The 22,713-nt window shown below is 32.8% G+C and overlaps 1 protein-coding gene across 1 annotated transcript; it reads left to right on the top strand.

Moving 5' to 3' along the window:
- Positions 1 to 15,219: 15,219 nt before the first annotated feature.
- LOC132552363 (peroxisome proliferator-activated receptor gamma-like) lies at positions 15,220 to 22,199 on the top strand. Its single transcript, XM_060216523.1, has 7 exons — positions 15,220 to 15,348; positions 16,786 to 16,899; positions 18,913 to 19,057; positions 19,435 to 19,610; positions 20,305 to 20,520; positions 21,073 to 21,271; positions 21,952 to 22,199. The coding sequence occupies exons 1-7, from the start codon at positions 15,220 to 15,222 to the stop codon at positions 22,197 to 22,199; spliced, it is 1,227 nt and encodes a 408-aa protein (XP_060072506.1).
- The last annotated feature ends 514 nt before the right edge of the window (positions 22,200 to 22,713 follow it).

Below are 22,713 nucleotides of genomic sequence, written 5' to 3'. Positions count from 1 at the left end.
TTCGCCACCCTCCACCTAAAATGCAGGTCCAGTCCTGTGCCGATATTAAGCGATTATACATGAAATTTGGTAATATACATGTATGTTATTATGACGGACCCAAATACCATTACATTAGATGCACAATTTACACATGTCGAAACTCGTTATCTCGAATTTCAAGGGACCGTAGGTACACCGTGGTACAAACAGCGTAATTTAATGTTATTTTAATGAGCGTCAGTACACAGAAACAAATAAATTTCTATAATCAAGCTAAATGTGTTCATACCTGATGTGAATACTTATTTAAGTTCAGGTAAGTCACTGCTAAAGTATTGTGAAACTTATTAAAAAGCCAACTTTTAATTTGATAAACAAAATAGTAATTAATCACCAGACACCAAGTGTTGTGTATACGATGGACCGATACGCCGTAGTTAGCCATGTTATGAACAGGTGACTTTCTAAATTGTCTATACAATTGACCGATTTACTCAAAAGACGTTCCGATAATTCGACAAAAATAATTTCGAAACAGGAATAACTTATCCCCGGCTTTCCAATTGAAGGGACTGAAAAATCACACGGAATTGCGACTCAAGCTATTTCGCGTCAGCTGTAGCTTGTGAAATGAATGAAATCGGGTTTGGCAGATTCGATCTGTTTACTGTTAAAACATTAAATGAATATGCAGGCCTTATCAAATTGATCTTTTCGAGTGAAGATAAATTTTGAATACGGTCTAGTGTGATGAATTTACAATGTTCTTTACTATTTTTACCAACATTGTAATACAAAAGCACTTCCATTTTACTGTTATCTAACTACAAGGAATAGCGAAGGATTTTCTTTTATATCAATAGGCAAATTTTCTTAACGTTTATAGTTAAGGGGACAGAATAAATTGTTAAAAAGATTGTACAAATGAATAACACTTTTTAGTTATAATAAAAAGCGTTAGATACAATTATTTAAGCGGTTTTATACCATTGTCTCGTCCTTCTAGGACTCGTCAGTGATATTAAGGGCCTATATGTTGAAGCCCAGAAGGCGTCTGAGGGAAATCGAAAGTGATTGAAAGAAATATCAAAATCTAGAGTAGGAGGTGGGCTTGCCCCATCATTCAACAAATTTCTTAATGTTGATATATGTGATAATTCCAGAACAATGTTAAGTACATGTGTATATTCTGAACCGTGCCAGTAAGATGTTGTCCAAGATTGTAAATAAAGAATATTCGAGGATTTACCTGCATTTGATCTGTCTGATTGGCAAATCTGTTAAGCAGATAGGTGTCAATTTATGAATGAGTGGGTTTTAAATATTCAGACAACCTCTTTTCTAAATTTCGTAGTATAAGAAAACAAAGAGCGGACTTGAGTGTGGTGGAAAGAACGTTTTGACCTATCATAATTTCTTGTGAACATATAGTGTCCTTTCTTTGTCATTTCTATCATCGGGGAGCAGTTGCTTTTTGATGAACTAATAAGTTTATTCTTTAAACAACAAATGAATAATGAATTATTGACCAATGTACATCAGATATTTCATCCGAAAGTTATGTAGATCAAACGTACTGCAAATTCAGCATTTAACCTCGATCTCCGCTTACAATACAACTGACACCTTGTAAACAATCTATTAAATAAGTGTATGGATTTAAAATTCCATTTCTATACGATAACGCCCTATTATGTCGTAGTTGCGTTCAAGACCTCGATCTAATATCACAAGGTAATTTTGTCCAATATCTTGACTTTATTTGTCATTTTTTTGCTCTTGAATATGAAGATAAGTATATTTTCTTTGGTGTTAACCCGGTTCTCACCATGAAAAAGTGATATTGCTAAGAAATACATAGATGTACATTTCAGTGTTGAAGAACAAGACGTTTCCTTTTCTAGAACACCATGTGTTTATCCCAATGTACAATATGAACCACTTTTCAAGAACACAAGCTAGTACTTTTTCTTGTTCATATCTTATTACTTTTCTGGTGATGACGCTTACATCCGTTGCTTTTAAAACATTCAACTTCACTGCACTTGGTATACATACACACATGCATTATCTACGAAATTTGTTATAGATTTTATGGTTCAGCTGCTTTGGAAATGCTGAGAAGATCAAGGTTTCGCGTTTTTTAAATGCTATTTCAACATACCTGATAAAGGTATATTTATATTGTTACATGGTAGAATGAACATCTGAATTCCTCTATTTTCTTACATGTGATCGCAAAGTTAGTATAGCTGCCCTCTCCTTCTTGAGAAGAGTGATATTTTAAAAATGAAAATGTTGTAATAGAATGATTCCACAAAATTATTTTTCCAACTTCTATAATACATCAACATTAGATCAGTAATCGATATTCATTTGTTTCTCCATACGTCGTCAGCATGAATTAAAACACAACTTACTCAGACGAAACAATAAAGACAATATTGATAATATCAAGGTTGGAAATGGGGGAAAGTTATAGAAATTGAAATAAAAAAGTAAAACAATGAACTTACGAAGACCAACGTACATTTCCTTGGATGTTATTTTATTTATTTTTTTTTGTTTTTGGAGAGGGAAGGACAGGAATGGAAGAAAAAAGACATGATTTGGAATGTATAAATGGGCAGTTTGTTTTATATATATACGATGAGCTAACAATATTAGTAGAAAAGTAATAATAATAGTGGGTTTTGGATGCCTTTGATATTACTAACTCTTAGCGCTGAATATACATCATAAAATTAATAAGTAAATGATGTTGAATGGATTACAGTTTAAGTAAAGAAAGTCAATTAGTAAGTATTAAGATGGTTTAGATCCTACCAGACATCGTTAACATATTGGAAACGTGAAGGATATTTTACTGTCCTATTAAGTCGGACCACACGAAACTCATTTAATATCGCTAGTTGTTTATTACAGTCAATATAAGCAGGCATCAGACATCTTAAAATTAACATAAGGTCATGGACGAAATGATTAAAAGGTTTTTATCACACTGAATTATATATATAATCAACATAAACAAGGATGCAATGCCCTGTTATGTGGAAAATTTATGCCTATTTTGATTGTCATTTACCAACCGAAAATATTTTTTTTTTAATTATTTAACACCTTCTTAACGTGTAGTTTCTTTGATTTTGACTGTCAAATTTCTTTATCTCTAAGACGAACCAAAATATGTAAAGATTGTTCGGTGCTAAAATACGATATACACACGGAAATATTCTTTGATGGAAGAAATGTGGAATAATAAAACTGTACATGTTTTGTAAGGAGAATAGGTATTACAATTACAATTCTCTTACGAATGATATTCACTAAGAAAAAAGGTTGTAGATTGAGTAATTGTCAATATTTTGTTTCGTTTTAATAAGTTATTTCTGAAATAAATTGAATGGTGTCCGTAGTTACCTGCAGGAGTCTAGAGATTTTGGGCAAGAAAATATCATTTTAAAGTATTTTCTGTTGATTTGCAACAATAAATACATTCTTTTTCGTGGTTAGGACTCAATTAGGATGCAGGAAATGTCTTTGGTTTTTTTCGGAATTGGTCAAGATATAAGTTAATTGTTGCATCTACATATGTGTAAGAATATGTTTGAATAAATGACTGAAATCTATTAACAAACATATTTGTCAAGTATGAATTTCCGAGTTTTTTGTAATATTTTTTATCATCGACGAAGAAAATCATATAAGTATCTTAAATTAATAAATCCCATACTGTAATTAATCGACTTAATAGATGATGATAGTGTTCGCTTGTAGTAAAACAGAATAACTCAATAAATCAAAATTCTTGCTTGTTCATTGAGGTGGCCGCCCTTTACACTTCCGGGAATATATTGAGATGGTGTCGCCTTGTAGTAGCAAGGAATTGTCTCATAAAACAGCATACAGGAGGTCCACCGAATCAGATCAGGAGAAGATGGGAATAACTTCTCTCACACAGAGACGAAGTCATAATAGTATAGGAATGTCCATGATATCAGATCCCTGAAAAGCAAGAAGAAGAAATCGAATAAAAAATTGCGACCATTACCCGAAGTTTTCAAACCGAAGAAAACACCCACATATGAATAGAATCATTTTTGAAACACAAATTCGATGACAATATACGAAAAGAAGAGAAAAACAATTAAAAGCGAATAAGATAAGGTGTTCCGGAATCGTTAGCTTCTTATGCTTCATCATCGACACTCACAATGTTAATCTTGGTAAATACAAGTAACTAATGTTACTAATGAAGGAACCACCAAACATACTAATCTAAGTTTGTTATAGGGCGAACTCTAATTATATGTTATGCATACCAAAATGGATAGATTTCACATTTAAAAGAAAATTTAAAAATGTGACAGTAAACCTTCGAATAGCAATGTATACATCATTTGTCTTGCCACCAGGAACTTAATCTAGTAGGTAAGAAGAAGATTGTCATCGACGATTTTTCGTAAGGTATATTTCCATTTATCTACTCTTCACACGTGTAGACTACCCTTACTGTCTAAACACATATGGATATCACTTGATGGAATGACAATAGAATGAAAATAAAATTTGCTTTTGTGATACGCTACAAGAAACAATGTATGAAGTTACAGATCATATTAATATTACTTTATTATGAATAAATCAACATACGAAAATCACGGAAATTGTTTGCCTGATATAGAAAACATTGTACAAGCACTAGAATTAACAAATCATGCACATATATAGACTCTATCAATGGAAAATACTTTCTGCACTTCATTGTTAAAGCACTATATCCAGCAAGGTGCCCGATCGAAGTGCTTTAGTAAACAAGCTTAAAAATGGGTTTCTCTCGGAATTGTAGGCATCAGATTTCGTCTCGTCAAAAAAGTTCATACTGGTTTGAAAGTTTGGTTTTTATCGTTTCTGAATGTGTTCATGTCTTGTGTAAACGCGATACGTTTTAACGTTTAGGTTAGTCACTGCAACAGGATGGTGACACTGATTAAGAAGCCAACTTTTAATTTGATAACCAAACTGGTAATTAATATCCACAGACCAGCTGTTGTGTGTACGATAGACCAATACGCCGGAATTCACCATGGATTATGAATGGGTGATTTTCTACTTTGTGCATTTACAACGTATTGACAGATATCGTCAGAAGACTTGCCGATGTTTTGAGAAAAATAATTTCGATACCACGGATGTCTTATCCCTGATTTTACAATTGAAGGGACTTAAATTCAACTCGATTAACGAAATTTCGACAATGAAATTCGAATGTTCCGCACTAAAATTACAAAGATACAGAAAGAAAAAAAAAAACTTGAAAAGGATTTCGACTCAAAGATTTTCGAGACAACGAGTCTCATTTGTATCTTAATATGACGGACTCACGCCCCATTACATTGGTTGTACAGTTTACTTAAGACGTAAGATCAAAACGGTTACTCTCCGTATAAGAGTTATCCACAGATAAAGGGGAAATATATTGATGACGTAGGACACTTTAGTTTGGGAACTGGAGGAGGAAGGGTCTGATTGATTCGATTTGTTTAGCAGTAAAATAAAAAGAAATCAGGCCTTATAATATTGATCTTTTCGAGTGAAGATAAATTCGATAAAAGTAGTGTAATGAATTTACAATATTCTTTACTATTTTTACTAACATTGTAACACAAAAGCACTTCCATTCTATCATTGTCTAATCACAGCAGCTTAAAGGAATAGCGAAGGATTTTCTTAATCAACTAGCAAATTATTCTTAACGTTTATAGTTAAGGTGACAGAGCAAATGTTAAAAAGATTGTACAAATGACACACATGTGAATAACACTTTTTAGTTATAATAAAAAGCGTTAGATACATCAGAGTCAAACAATTATTTTAGCGGTTTTTAATACAACTGTCCTTCAAGGTCTCGTCAGTGATATTAAGGGCTTAAATTTTAAAGTCTGGGAGGCGTCTGAGGGAAATCCAAAGTGATTGAAAGAAACGTCAAAATGTAGATTGGGAGGTGGGCTTGCCCCATCATCTAGCAAATTTCTTAATGTTGATATATGTGATAATTCCAGAAAAACGTTAAATACATGTGTATATTCTGAATCGTGCCAGTAAGATGTTGTCCAAGATTGTAAATAAAGAATATTCGAGGATTTACCTGCATTTGATCTGATTAGGTAGCTTATCTGTTAAGTAGATGGGTGTCGATTTATGAATGAGTGAGTTTTACATTATTCAGACAACTTCTTTTCTAAATTTCTCAGTGTATTCAATAGTTACATCATTTTGCACATTAACAACGTATTCCAACAAGTAGCGCACAGATATATCTCTTGAAGGTTTTTCCCTTCAACTTAATTTCAACGTTCTAATGATTTGACAATGATGTTATCAACCCCTCTATCACAACTGCTATAAATTTTGATAATAATTTGTTTACTTGAAGATATTTCAGAAATTGGAAAGTTATTTAGAAATCGAATTAAGTAAGAAGCTTGTTTGAATTACAGCAACATCGAAAGGTATCTTGATAACATGTCAGTTTTCAGAATAAAGATTAAAAGCTGGCAATACAAACTTGATTGCAAGCGACAGTTCTTAGTATTACCGGTTGGTCTCCTTCCATAGATGTAAATGATTAAAGGTTACAATTTTAAAATATGATATCATTTCGTTCAACTTCCTGTGGTTTCGACAATCCGAAAAAAATATTATAAGTATATTAACTTTTGCATGACACATACACCCATTAAAAACAAATATCTTTATCATAATCAATGAAGACGACGCACCCCATATCTGTATCATTGTAACATGCAAGATTTCGGTTCACTGCAGCTAGACTTATCTTACATATATTATTTTGCTCACATAGTGTATACCAATCTATTAATTGTGAGAATGCGCAAAAGACTTATAGTGGCCCATTTAAATCTTATGTCGTTATAAGATGAACTATAAATATATGTTATGTATACCAAAACGGATAGATGTTACATTTAAATGAGAATTTAACATTTTGATATCAGAACATCGAATATCAATGCATATGTCGTGTATATTAACGCCGGGGACTGAATATAGTTGATAATAAGAAGTGTTGTCATCAACTGCTTTTGTTAGGTATTTTCCCTTTTATTTACTCTTTACGTATCCCCAACAATCCAAGACTACCCAGGGTTTTACCTCTACAACACCTTTTATAAGAAAAGACAGGTGTCAATTTGTTAAGACAATGGTTACACTAATAATAGTAAGCTTCTGATATAGGCTATAAACAATGGTAAATTCAGCTCTACCTGAATATCAAACAGGAATGGTTTTAATAAAATCGCATTGAAAATGTGTAGTGGATATGTTATTTTTCCATTTACCAAGTAAAATAAATATGTTATCTTTGATATTGATTACACTTACGAAATTTATTTGATATATAGTTTGTTATTCTAAGTTATGAATTAAAACTTTTTCTAGAGTGACCAAGCATTCTCATCTATGGTAAACGTGTGTGTATATCGTACATTTTAACTGATAAAAGATGAATTTGTTAACAGAAATATGGCACATAAAATCTGCTGCTTGATGAGACATCGTCAACACTTATTTGCTTGTGTCCAAGTGTTCACCCAGTTATGTCATGAAAGGGATATCAGCACATGCTGAGATTAGTATGTCTTCTTATTAATATATTGACCAGACTAATGTAGATCGAGGACTGTCTACCCGGTTGATATGTTTACTCGCTATTTGTCTATAAGAATATATTTATATCATCGTTTGACCATCACTCACATATTTAGATTATGTACTTTACCTACAATTTACCATGAACTGGACATCGATGCTTAATTCATATTAGTGTAAACGTCTGTGTAATACTCTCAATTCGATTAGTATTGGCACATTACGTTATTTTGCGATATTAAGCATTTTTCGTGTTTTTTTTTTACAATTACACGCAGTTGAAAATTAGCATACATAAGCGTCATGAGTTCATCTTGGCGGTATGCAGTGCAAATAAATATCTGATGACTGAAACCAAGAAAAGGACATTTCTTATGTCGTTGAAAAAAGTTTATGCTTAAAAAATGGCATTTATTTCACGTTCAAACTATAAAACATTAAATTACGTACAAAAATAATATCATATGATTAACGTCTTTTAGACATCATCTTACATCAATATCATAACAAAAACATAAATTAGATATATATATAAATAACCAAACAAACAGAATTCAAGAAAATAAAAAATAAACATGTATAGATATACTGAGACGATACAATAAAGGTACTTGGGTTTTAACAGGTGTGACTGATGCTCATTTCATGAAAAGTATTTTATGTAGTCATTATCCTTATCCAAACAAACTGCCCTATTGCCAAATTGCAGTTGTTGGAGTTCAGAGATATACACAGGCCTAGTCAGCCCCTTCCTTCAGGCCATTGACGATTTTACTTGTAGCAGAGTCCCCAGTCTGTATAATGCAGAGGCCTTCATCAGTAATTTTAACATCACATATGAATTACATTCATAAAACCTTTTAAATGAAGCATGTCTATCTAATAATCTTATGATGCACGCGCATCCAAATGACTCGGAGGCTGGCTGAACGAAAGGCCCGGTCGAAATAGCCGAATGAAAAAGACGGAGGGAGAGACTGGCCTGATGCAATATCAAGCAAAACAGCCGATCGTAAGCCTAACCGGTTTGAGCCGGACGCGAGCCGAATAATATCCAACTTTTAAAACTACTTACGAATTTCATTGTATTAATTATACTTCCGAAGGAATATGTTAGATGACAGGTTTTGGAAGGTGAAAAACGTTCATTTGATAAAAACAAAAACAACTGCACGATTGTGTTTAATTTAATAGCATGCATTGTGTATGAATCCATACGTAAATAATACGTAATTGAAGTAGAATAATTTGAAGGAAAAGTCATCCTTTTTGTCATAATGAGATTGAGCCAGACATTATTGCCAAACTCAATGCATAGAAGCTGTCTGAAAGGACCGCATAGTTTTAGTAAGCAGAACAACACATACATTCAATTCCCGTCAGGTAAAAACAATTATCGCTGCATATGTCATAGCCTTTGATACATTTTGTTTTTCGAAAATTGGTATTTTTCTTTTCGAAAATCAATTGCTATTTTTCATTATATTCCTATTATTAATATTATTATACAATTAGGTTCCCACACAGAAAAGAGTTTCACTCACTACACATGATCTGAAATACATAATATTTCCTGTGCACTTTCGCGTGCCCTCACATTATTACGTTTAGTATAATATTGTGTGAAGAACATAAAACACTTAAAACACTTGATAAACTGTGATAGGCTTGTTTTTACTTGATTTCTGCAATATTTAGTCAATTACTCAAATACAGTGCACATACATATATTCCATTTTAGTTCAGGAAAAATAGTTTCATGTTAATCCGTTTCATCAGATGCTCAAAAGCGTTTTCATAGGGAGTCGCATATACTGGTAAACAGTTCAGCATGGCACCATTTCTGTAAGAACAAAATCTTCGTTCATTTCATGTGTTATGAAATAAACGATAATTCTGGGGAAAAGAGGATGATAAGAGGGAATAAGAGATTGTGGAATGCTAGCTCCATTAGGTATATCAGTACATATACATATACCTGCAACAATACTCATGAGTGTACATATACAGTTAATGCATTTTTTCATTTCCTAAACCATCAAATGACGAACAAAGAGTAAGAATTTTTCCCTACGTTGTAGTTAGTGAATGAGATGGTATCTGACTGATTCAATTTGTTTACTGTCACAGAAATAAAATGAATATTCAATCAGGTCTAATTATATTGATCTTTTCGGGGTCAGTTACATTTCAATTAGAGTCTAGTGTGATAAATTTACCTTAATCTTTATCAACATTATAATATGAATGAACTTCCAATTCATTATTATTCAACTTCAGCAGTTTAGAAGGGATTAGCGATGGATTTTCTTCAATATCAATAGGCAAATTATAATGAACACTTAGGAGATAGTTAGTAGATAGATAAAATTGTTATAAAGATTGTACAATGGATAGTATCATTTAATGATAATAATAAAGAATAGTTCCAGATACATCAGAGCCAAATAATGAATTAAACTGCATCATACAGCTGTTTCGTCCTTCTAGGACTCGAAAGTGATGCTATGGCCTAATTTTTGAAGCTTAGGAAGCGTCTGAGGAAAATCCAAAGTGATCGAAAGATAAGCCAAATCCTATATGGGGAAGTGCACTAGTTACATAATCCTATAGATTTCTTAATATTAATATATCTGACAAGAACGTTAAGTACATGTGTATAGTCTGTACCGTGTCACTAAAATGCTGGTCTAGATTGTAGATAAAGGATATTCCGAGATTCGTCTGTGTTACGATCATGCATTTGATCTGTTTAAGTGGAAGCATATCTGTTAAATAACTAGGAGTCAATCTATGAATGATTTTGTGAAACTGAAAAATTTGAGGTTAACGTCTTCTGTTCGACGGCAGTTCAATTACTGATTCTCTTTAATCTTTAATTAATTTAATATTTTATTCCAATATTTACTAATATATTTGTTGGAGGCTTTTCCTTTCAATTTTGTATTTATTTCAACATTTTAATGATTTGCCAATAATGTTGTCTATTTTCTTTTTTATCCCTATCGCCATTGTTATAACAATATATTTAAAAACAGTTTGTGCATTTGAAGATACTTCAGAAATTGTATTTCTGAAAAAAAAATTACGTGAGTAGCTTGTTAAATTTTTTATAGCACCACAGAATTTGATTTGATGATATTACAGTTTCAAGAATTTGAATGAAAAGTTGGAGACACAAATCTTATTGCAAAAAATCTTCAGATTGGGATTACACATTGGTCTCCTTCCACAGATGAAGATGAATAAAGACCACAATTTAAACATTAAATCGATTTTGTTCCACTTCCGAGGGTTTCGACATTTCGATAATCAGAAAAAACAACTAGTGCATTCAATTTTGCATGATACAAAAACTTTATTTTGTTGTTCTCCCTTTTTATAATCAGGACGATGCACCACGTCTGCAAAATGCTTAAATCATTTTGTACTTAATTGTTCACATTAAGTAGGACAATGTGGTATATGTGAGCATTTACATTGTTAGAGGTGGAAATGACAGCTTATAATCATGGAAGGAAAGCAATGAAAACAGAATGTTAGCTGGATGAAATTTTGTAGACATATATTTTAGTTGATAAAATGTCCATGATATTAAGATAAAACTTATTAAATTAGCTTTCATAATTAAAGTTGTAACAAGCAAATGCATGTATATAAATATTCACTTTAAATCAAGGCTTGTTCTTTGAAAATGCAATATTGAATCTTTTGCAGGTGAATCATTATAATCAGGTGTTATATGAATGTTAAAGTATATGCTTTTAATTGATTTGAAACACGAGGTGATACATCCTTTAGTAATGCGAGCTTCAACCGTAGTCACTAGTTGTTTTTATCTACCAGGTACTATTGTAATGAGTATTTATTTTTTATCTGAAAGAAAACAAAGTAATACCACTTTTAAAATATATATTTACCTTTAGGTGGAGAGAGAGAGAGAGAGAGAGAGAGAGAGAGAGAGAGAGAGAGAGAGAGAGAGAGAGAGAGAGAGAGAGAGAGAGAGAGAGAGAGAGAGAGAGAGAGGGGGGGGGGGGGGTAGGGAGGGACGCTGATGGTATTCTGATGGTAGAGTATTTGCAATAGGGACAGGGACATACAATCAATGGCACAAATTATGCATCATTAAACTCAAGTGTCGCGGAAACATACAATGCCCCTTTCACTAGTTAGTCATTACCTTGACTGCCATTCACGATTGTGGCCTTGAATTGGTTACGCATCCACCGTGTTCGTCTGATCTCTCCCCATAAGATTTTCATATTTTTCTTAAATTGAAAAATACCATTTCCGGTACTATTTTCGTCAATTATGATGTCATAAATACAGTGGAGGACTTTCTGAACGGTCAGGAAAAGAATAACTTCTTTAAAAGTGGCATTGAGGCAATTCAACATCGCTGGCAAAAATAATTAGATACTAAATCAGTTCAATTAATGTCAGTTCTCGTTTATTTACTGAAACCCATATAAAAAGTTGCAACAGGTACACTGACTGAGAATCTATAATATAACAGGTTGAATAGAAAACAAATGATTGATGTTTTTTCTATAAACGATAAGCTAACAATATTAGTGGAAAGGTAATGATGATTCCGGTTATCCGTCTCTGGCTTTTGGATGCCACTGATACTTGTAATCCCTCGCGCTGAGCATATCAGCAAGCTAGTAAGTAATATATTCCCAGAAAATGATGTTAAATGTATAAGTAAGTCAGTTAGTAAGTATTCAGGTGGTTAAGATCCTACCAGACATAATTGACATCTTAGAGTTAGGGATGTGATAAACTAGAATGTCTGAGGTCACGATGACACACTTTCTGTAAAGTTTTTGTACCTGTCCTATTGAGTCGAACTACACGAAACTCATTAAATTTCGCTGGTTGTTTATAGCAGTCAAAATAACTATGGCAGCAGACGACATCTTAACACAAGGTCACGGCCGAAATGATGGAAAAGCAGACGACATCTTAACACAAGGTACCGGCCGGAAAGATGGAAAGGCAGACGTCATCTTAACACAAGGTACCGGCTGAAAAGATGGAAAGGCAGACGTCATCTTAACACAAGGTACCGGCCGGAAAGATGGAAAGGCAACAACACAGTCTTATCACAATGACAGATATGCATATTCAACATAAACAAGGATGCAATGCCATGTTATGTAAGAAATTCATGCTTATTTTGATTGTATTTACATGCATTTTATATTGTGTAAAATGAATGAGGAAAAATACATTATTAACTACTTTTGTATTTTACCTATGAAAATAAAGCAAAATAATGGTGAAAATATGTTTCAACGCAGCAAGGCCAATGTTAACATCAATGGTAATTCACATATAACTTTATGAGAGGTCAGTTTATAAACTACGTAAACTTAGTCACTCTGTTTATCTCTATTTTTAAAAAGTGCTATCGTAAATAAATGAAAACGTACGATAAAACAAACAAAACAAATAAAACAATAAAACATACATGACATAAACAAATGATAAATTAATACATAAATATGATAATAATTACAAACGTTCATATACTATGCCTATGGTACTTTGGTACTATTACAGGTTTTGAATATGAAAAGTTGTAAATTATTCCATAAATAGCGAATGTTCATATAGTTTTACAAATTTACATGCATTGGGGTGTCATTCCTTGCATTTTAGATTACTTGTTACTTGTGTACTGATCGACAAGAAAGGCATACGAAAACTACCTTGATTCAGAAATCAATTATGAACGGCACCTTTCGAATTAAATATTCATAAAGGCGGCGCATACCTATTGGGATGGTAGGGAAACTAAATAGGACAGCAGTGATATTTGGAATCAGAATTGAAAGCTGGGCGCAGTGTTTACTCACCTAGCCAAAAGGTGTCACCTTGAAGCTCTGGAATCGTTCTCCTTTAGCCTTACCCCAGCGTTCGTCTATGCAATTTATGCGTGTGACACGCATGCAGAATGTAAGTAGACTTAATTATAAAAATCAAATGAATAAAGACAAACGATACACTCGTTGATCCTATAGAGTATGGTACGTTTACATAATGCGCTACTAATGCATAAATCGCCAAATTATGAAAGAAACTGAACCAACACGTTCTTTCAGGACTCGCCGCTGATGTCCAGGGCCTAAGTTGTTAAACCCTAGGTTTATGAGGTATAAAGTCATTCAGCAATTTTCCACACTGCGTTCAAGAATCATTTATGCAGGGCATTAACAAGCGTTTGCACACACCATAATCCTAATAGAATTGGAAATTGAAACTAAGACCGAAATTTAACATTTTTTAAATTCACGGCATTTGTATATTCATATAATTGATTAATTGATTATGATGTAAAGGTCTTAGTAATTGTTCTTGTATGATTTCACGATCACATGTTACGTTGCTTAAATGCATATCGCTTTGCCGTCAAATTATCTAAATAACCATTGACAACAAAAATATCACACGTTTATGCATCACCCTGTTTTTTGAGTGTTGCATGAGTACGTGCATTATACATCTTAAAATGAATTAGACTTAATTTAATAAAAGATAAATGGAAATCATGTTTGATCAGAAGTATGATATTGTTAAACGAACGAATTTCACAATAATATATTTGATAGTAGCATGGCGTGTGCACTCTGCTTCATCAACGACTCACGCCAACTCAATCCGAATAATCCAAGAAAATATCATGTTCCCTAACGACAACAAGGCAAACAAAGCTGAACCACCAGGCATATTAACTAGCTTCAAACAAGCTCTACCTCTTATTGTACCGTAAAACAGAATCTTTTCAAATGAGATTTATACGGCGATCGCAAAACTCCCCACTAAAATCTTCATCATCCATCAGTCGATATTCTACATGGAAAGCATGGAGTATCGAATCAGCTGTGGCACCAAGCATCACAGACTGGAGACCGAAGGATGTTGCTATCCAGAAATGAAATATCAAAAACAGGGAAATTGAAGTCATTACGCATGTTTGCTGCTCTCACCGTAGGAAAAGCCGAAGTATATATTGGTAGCCAATGCAGAAAAATCTGTCAAGCGTCGTCAATAAAGCAGAGGACGCTTATCATTCCAGAACTTCTTATTTTAGATATACTTTTCCAGGGTCTCCGTGTAAATTGTCCTTTTGATCATATTTTGGTTTAGTTTTATGGAATCTGCATTGCAGTTAATTTTTTGTGCATGTGTTTTTGTGTGTGTGTTTTTTTTTTGTTGTTGTTAAATAAGGCAACGCTGCTCAGTTCCAATATCTGAAATGTTCCAACTATCAATATGCACACACTTAAAAAAAAGTGAATGACTCACACCACAATCCCGAAATAGTTTCACAACACATCGTCTGACCTACCATATACACAGACGTGACGTTGAGGTATTAAAATGAGTGACAGAGTAACCTCCACGTATAAATTCCGACACATTCAACGTTCACCTCATACAGCAGGTGTGATGTGCAAGTATCAAAGGCATATTCGCATCTTCTCAATATATTAGTTTGTTAGACAGCCTTATACCAATTAAAGATTATTTTCAAGTTGCCAATTTTAAATGTGAATGGAGACTGTAACCAGTCTCTATGTTTATCCGTCTGAACACGTAATGGACTCGCCTACATTGGCTTCACCATCTGGAGATCACACTATGAATATACTACCGTGCAAAGACATAGGCATGAGCTATGAGGTAAGTACCTGCTTTCTAACTTGTTTAATTAACATATCAGTATCGTATCTAATTCTCGGTAGCCTGGATATAATATGTTGTTCGATTTTTACACCAAATGACACGATTTACGCTGCTCGAAATAAACCTGATTTAAGGTATATACGATTTATTTCTAAGTATCATCACTCTCATTTCATTTGATAGAATCATGAGGAAAATAACTCGCACAAAACGAAAGTATGAACGATATCAAAACCATGAAAAAACCCAGCATTTGGCTATATAACAGCGCGTGGCACTTTCAGATTTGTGGAGATCACACTTATCTTTTACCCGACAGTCTGAGTCTTTGCTTATCGTTGAAAAGGTGAAAAAAACTTACTTGATAATTGTAAGTTTCTCTGTTGTTATATTTTGTTCTATGCTGAGAGATCCAACATGTCTCCGAACAGATGTTAGGAAGTTTCAACTCCCTGCTTTGTCAGAGTTACATACCTAAAATGTTTAGCTTACAAATGTTACAGGCTTACACATCACCATCACCATAAATATGGTTATAAAGTTTATATATACCATGAATCCATGTTACAAGGCCTTGTGCGTCTTCATTACAAACCAGTTAATATTCAGTTCCAGAAATTTCAACCATGCTTAACCGCTCATGGTTCGTTCATATGACCTATAATACCACTGTAATCAAGAACGTATACTGACGGAAATGTTACAATGTAGAAACAGCGAGATTCCACCCAGTGCAACAAGGGGTGAGGGTAGAGAGTGACTCATCTGGTCGAATGGTGCAGTGGTAACGCACTCGACTTTCATCTTGCTGCCCGGGGTTCGATTCCCGGAATGGACGTGAAAACGTCGGGGGTTACCTGTCCGACCACTTTGGTTTTTCCCCGCGTACTCCGGTTTCCTCACACAGTAAGACCCTTCGTTCGCTTACAACCGGGCCAACAAGAATGATAAGTTTAAATTGCTATAACTTGTTTTGCAAATGTTGAAAAAGAAATAAAGTTAATATATTTCTTATCAACATATTTTCAAAGAATTTGGCGCGGGAATTATGCATTTTGTATTTGACATGTCTTAAGACATAACAATTTCAGAATGCACAGTGATAAGCGGTTGGAATCAGCGCAAGTGTTATCTAGTTTCATCAGGACAATACCCATCACCTCAAATACATTTGTTTTATGTCTATTTCATTTGACTTTAATCATTGTAGCATTTATCTAACTCCATCTTACAACAGAATTAACAAAAACGAGATTATTTTAGATATGCCACAAAACAATCTTTAAGTTAAGTGCAATCTACCTTTTGTAACAGGGCTTGAGATTAACATTATTACTTTCCCCTATAAATACAGCTTCCATACTGTTTTCTGAAATTCCTTGTTTGAAACCAGATTAACTTGTTTGATTATGACCTTGGTTTATCTTGATTTAGGCGATTGCTGGAGTGAAGACCACATACACGGAAAAGCTTGGTGTGTCGTGCCAAATTTGTGGTTGTATGTCCTCCGGGTTTCATTATGGAGCCTACACATGCGAAGGATGTAAGGTAGCTGTAATTTTGGTTTTCTGTCATTATGGTGATGAAAACTGACTCTTTCCCTTCCTTGAGATAGTATGTGGTGTTCTAGCGTAGGTCGTCATACAAGTACACTTTAATTTCTGCTTATGCACACAAACATAATGCAGATAGATTATATACGTATTTGTAAATCAGGTTATAAATATGACCTATGCACAATGAAACACAGAATATCACACTTAAAACATGTCTCATGTACAATATACAATGCATCGGGCATACATCCATAAAGCTTATATTTAACATGTTTGATAAAGATCTTGTAGTTTCAGTTGCCAGGCAACCATACAACACAGGGGTTTATAGTATGTAGTTGAAGAATTTGGGTAAGTTTTATTGTCACTTACATAAACCTCATGTAAAGAAAACAATTTCTCCCATATAACACCCATGTTTAACAGGTGGTCTTGATTTGGCAGTTTTTCTGTTTTCCTTGTTAATATTTCTACTGTACTGTAAAAATATCTTTTAATTTTTATCAAAATTTTGTTTCATATAGCAAAATCTATTAACAACTCATTATCAAAAAAGAGAAGAAAACGTTGATTAAAAGGTTCGGAAAGTACAGGTCACCGAAGGTCAAGGGTATTTTTTTATCAATTTTAATGAATAAAACGATGTATGGTAAAGGTCAACATAAAGTAAAACTTTCGATCGCTTAAGTATATAAGTCCACCTTGATATGTCCATGATATAGACTAGCCATTACTTGAACAACTAAGGTCATACCAATAAAATTAACCAAATCACGCCTAAAACAAAAATAATTATTGAAAGTCAATTAATCATTTACTTAATCGATCGAGTACATTGATTTATCGTAAACGTTAATATATCTGTTAAAAATAGTCGAATTGGCACTGTCAAAGAAATATTTTTTTCCATATCAAGCTGACAATACATCACTCATAACGTTGGCTTGTCAATTTTAAATTTAAGTTATTCCTGACAAGGTATATAAATACATTCAGGACTGTCTGGCAGCAAGTTATTAAATTCATGCCATTTACATATTTAATTACAAGCGTCCTATATTATGGTCCAAGGCTGTAAATTGTATCACGTCCTTCACCTAGCAAATGTATACACTTCAACTGACAAACAACACAAACTCAAATTAAAATTCCACCACTCACCTTAACTAATTCGTGTTTTACGCACCAAACCACCTTAGTTATTTTGCTTTTACCGACCATTTAGTTTCAAATAAAGTTGATTTTTTTAGTTTCAGGAATAAAATAACTCATCGTAAAAGAGCGGGACGAGAAAAAAAAAGTGAAAAATCAATATATCACCAGAACAAAGAACAATATTTATCGACAGAACAACAGAATCTAATAATGAGACTTTTTTTATTTCATTTTTACATATTTTCATCAATAGTTGGCACTTTCGTCAAACCTGTCAGTAAAAATGTTGATGATGCAATTGTACACACGTCACATACTATTTGGAAACACGGTAGAGAAATATTCATAGAATATTGATTTTATTACAAAACTCCTTGTGATTTTTTAAGATATAGAGGTTATTGTATGAATGTTTACGTTTTGTGGGTTTTTGACTGAGGTGTATGATTAGTCAGCTCTACAGTATGATCTGTGTTCTCTATTTTCATCGATGGACGTATGCACAAGTGTTTTTTGTCAATTATAAGTACTCGTGCAAAATCTTATACTGAGTTTGTTAACAGGCTTGTTAATTGTTGGGACCTGATGTATTTACTTATATGGTAGATGTTGATTGATATTTGCCTGTGCTAAAATATTAATACTTTTTTGTCGATTGAAGTTACATCATAAAACATTCATAGTTAATATTCTCTTCCCCATGCAATAACCTAAGTAAAAATAGGTAGGGTGAATTAATCATGGATTTAGCCCTTTGAATAATCTTGTGTCTTAATTCAACAATTCACATTTCTAAATATCTTTATCATGGCGAGATATATTATTTGCAATTTGTTTTTTGTTATTTCAGGCTTTTTTTCATAGATGTATTAAGAAAAATATAATTTATCAACAATGCGGGAAAGGGAAGAACTGCCGAGCTAATATTGGGCCAAAATATAAATGTAGGGTTTGCAGATACCAGAAGTGTGTACAGGTTGGAATGTCTATTGGTGGTAAGCACTCTCTGTAACCAATTTGGAATGAAAAAAACATTTGAATTCAAATATGAAATACGGTGTATTTACTTATTTTCTAAATTGTAAAAATGTGTCTAGCATGAACCAATACTATATCTAAGTGATTTATTGATACATAATCTTTTATAACTTCCAAGGATAATATGCATGTAAGGGGAAGTAACTTTTTTCTTGTTTCCTCTTTCGTACGCATATCTACAATTTTAAAACTTATTTAGAACACTCAGTATATTTTCTTTATTGTTTGCTCTTGATTACAATTATTGTCCTTTTCAACAAAAAATAATTTTTGAGTTTCCAAACGTTTCTCTGTTGTAATCAACGGTATAATATCTATGTTTGTTCTTGAACAGCTATTAGAGTTGGCAGAATGCCAAACACTGAACGGGAAAAACTGAGAGCCAACCGCAAGAACACTAATGGCGATAGACGTCGACAACTGGACATCTCTGATATAATTACAACGAATTTCTCTAACGTTTTCTACAAGTCTTCTTTATTCGAAGCAAATAATAATTCGATAAATAATGTAAGTTTAATATCCAAAAGCAAAATCTGATAAGGAAAGAAAACTTTAATTACTAGTATCGTTACTTCAAATATCGTAATGATAATATATTACTTTGGAAGATGAAAGTAAATTAATTGTCTTAATTTTCTTTCATTTTCACTATTATCTATTCCTGGCTTAAGTTGAAATAAAATACAAAATGAACTAACGAAGGATATTATATCAGCAAGTTTCGCAATGGAACACTTTCAGCAAATTCCTTATCTCCGTTAAAAAACATACTATTTTTGATTCTTTAATGTTAGAAAAAGTACATGAAAACATGACAAAATTGTCCACTACCTACAAGTTAAAATGATAATTACTGAAAAATGAAATTACTGCAAAAAAAAAAAAAAAAAAAAAAATTAAAAAAAAAAAAAAAAAAAAAAAAGAAACAGCTACTTTATTGTAATTGATATTTACCTGAAAGCATACATTATCGTGGGGTCAAACTTCTATGATTTTACAAAGAAGTGCTGCTGCCACTGGTGGATTAATTTTGCAATAGTACCGAAACCTTTTAAAAATTTTGTCTGTTTATCTTTTCATGGACAGATAAATTTGTTGATTAAGAGTAATTCGAATTATAAGAGAAAAAAAACAACGAAAATTAATGGTTTGTACAGTAAGATTTGTTATTGTTCTTTCATTGCTGTTCTTTCTCTTTCAGCCTATTAATGACGATTATTCTGGATTTGTAATAAGCAAACTGGATACATTCGGCTTTCATCAACTTGGAGTAATTAATTTATATCAAGAAATGCTAGTACCTATGATAAAAGATGCAATCAAATTTGCCAAAAAATTACCTGGATTCTTAGATTTGCAACTAACTGATAGAGTAGCATTAATGAAACATGGAGCTTTTTCTGTTTGCATATTAATGGTAAGTTTACTCATTTTGTTATATACGCCATCGATACAAATACAATATAACGGTGCATAATTTCACAAAATGTATCACTACAAACGTAGTACAGTGTATCATCACAGGCATATGAATATATGATTAATTGGAAAACGATTAACGTAAATTGGTTGCTGTCTTTTTAGTACAACCTTTGTTGTGTGGTACGAACTATAACAACAAACTTAATTCAAGTATCTGCCGAACATATCATTTCGTTATTCATGATGAAAAGCTCTTCGCTTACATGTTGTAAATGTGACGATATCGCCCGTTTGTATCTTCTCAAATAATGTGTCAATAAGTAAGATATTCCACCTTATAGAAACAAAGATGTATTAAGAAATAAAACAATGGGATTTATTAATAAATTGATGTTATCTGAAATACACTTCTTTTCCAATAAATGAAAAAAATGGTCATACGAGAAATAACATAGAAAAATATTTTAAATATGCACAAGGTTTTAGATAAAATTCACAAAAATTGAATTGATGAATTAAATATGCATTTGTCTTTTTCATTTTTTAGATGTATGGATCGTTTACTGGACAGCATGTTCAATTAAAAGGTACACAGACCAGTCTGTACCTTACTAAAGAGGCTATAATTAATTGCTTTGAAGCACAATTACTTCTCGGTAATATTATACAGTTATCGGAAAGGATTCATCAACTTAATTTTCACAAGACAGAATTAGCCCTCTTTGCCGCGATTATCTTATTATCAGGTATGTGTATTGCTAGCATAGTTAATGTCTTAAACCTGTAAACTAAAATACAAATCATGTCCTTATTTCTTGTCGGCAGTTTGCCCGTGTAATTTTTTTCACATTGCCTATATCTCCGCAGCAGATTTTCATATTAAAAAAGACGTTAGGTTTATTTTTTTCTTTACGTCTGTCGTCCATTGTTATTTACGACGTAAATATACGTATCTCAAGCCGGTTTTGCCATGAAAGATATTGCATAGAATGATATTTAGTCCAAAGATTGTATTCTTAAGGTTTCAAGTAAGTCAACTTTGAGATTTAATATCAGCCAGGTATGAATAAACTCCTGTAAATACGTTTGAAAAGTGTAGGTCATATTTCAGGGTGTTTTTCTGTCAGGCATATATTCTGTATACAGGGAAGCTGCAGGTTAACGTTTCGGCGTTTCGCCCTTTTCTCATTAGGGCGAAAATAAAAGGAAGTCTGATGTTTCATTATCAACTTAAACAGCATTTTTATGCAATATCGTTCGAAGGACACACTCGACAAAGTTTTAATCGGGGTCATTAACATCAGGTCACAGAAATAAAACAAATAATGAAAAGGAAAGTTTTCTATCAATAATGATACAATAACTATAATTTTTTATTCTGTAATTATTGTTTATAAATGATTAGTTATCCCTTGTTTTCTTTTAGATAGTCCTTTGCTGGTTGAAAGAGACAGAATTCGATCAATTGCTGATGATGTTGCACGGGTTATGCAAATGGAATTGGGTCATATTCGTTCTCAGAATAAGGACACGTTTCTTTCGTTTTTAGCGTTAAAAGAGGATTTGCAACAAGCATCGACGGAATTTATCAATAATATGAAGAACGGATTTTGCAGCCTACCCGAGGATGAGTGTGAAGCACACTTGCTTTTAAAGGAAATATTCGATATTTGATATACACAAAGCTATCACGATCAATTAATTATGATGTCTGAATATAAAGCTTTAACATACTTTTTTACACGAACTGAATCGAAAATTAAGACACTAAACGTTCAGTGCTTCGTTAATTATAATGCTTGAATTGAATTATATTGAGCTGAAACACAATATATTATACGGTTGAAGTCGATATTTGATTGCAGTATTAAGCGCTTGTTGCTGATTTTGGCAATGTTATCTTAAGCTATCTGAGCTAAAAGAATTACAATGCTTTGATTTTATGCGGTTTATATCTGAATTATTTTGTTTAGCTGAATGGGCTAATGCTATGATGCTTATGTCAATACTTCGATGATAATATTCCAATTGTTGACACAGATTATCAAATCAAGGTTTACAATAATTAGGTTCAAAGGTCCACTATCATGTTGCCAACGCTGATTTATATCCTATCATTATTATCTGAATATTGTATTCAAAAAATGATTATTGATATATACACTGGGCATTGGGGCTAAGGAGCAAA

This window comes from Ylistrum balloti, unplaced genomic scaffold, assembly GCF_031769215.1.
Source record: "Ylistrum balloti isolate Yb309-2 unplaced genomic scaffold, AGI_CSIRO_Ybal_v1 Utg370246, whole genome shotgun sequence".
Taxonomy (NCBI): Eukaryota; Metazoa; Mollusca; class Bivalvia; order Pectinida; family Pectinidae; genus Ylistrum; species Ylistrum balloti.
Note: the sequence above shows the minus strand (reverse complement) of the source record. Positions and strands in the feature narration are given on the sequence as shown.

Coding starts and splice junctions, on each gene's coding strand:
- LOC132552363 (XM_060216523.1), top strand. CDS start 15,220: ATGGAGACTGTAACCAGTCTCTATGTTTATCCGTCTGAACACGTAATG. Junction 19,611..20,304: donor ATAATAATTCGATAAATAAT/GTAAGTTTAATA, acceptor TTTCTCTTTCAG/CCTATTAATGACGATTATTC. Junction 20,521..21,072: donor TTTCTGTTTGCATATTAATG/GTAAGTTTACTC, acceptor TTCATTTTTTAG/ATGTATGGATCGTTTACTGG.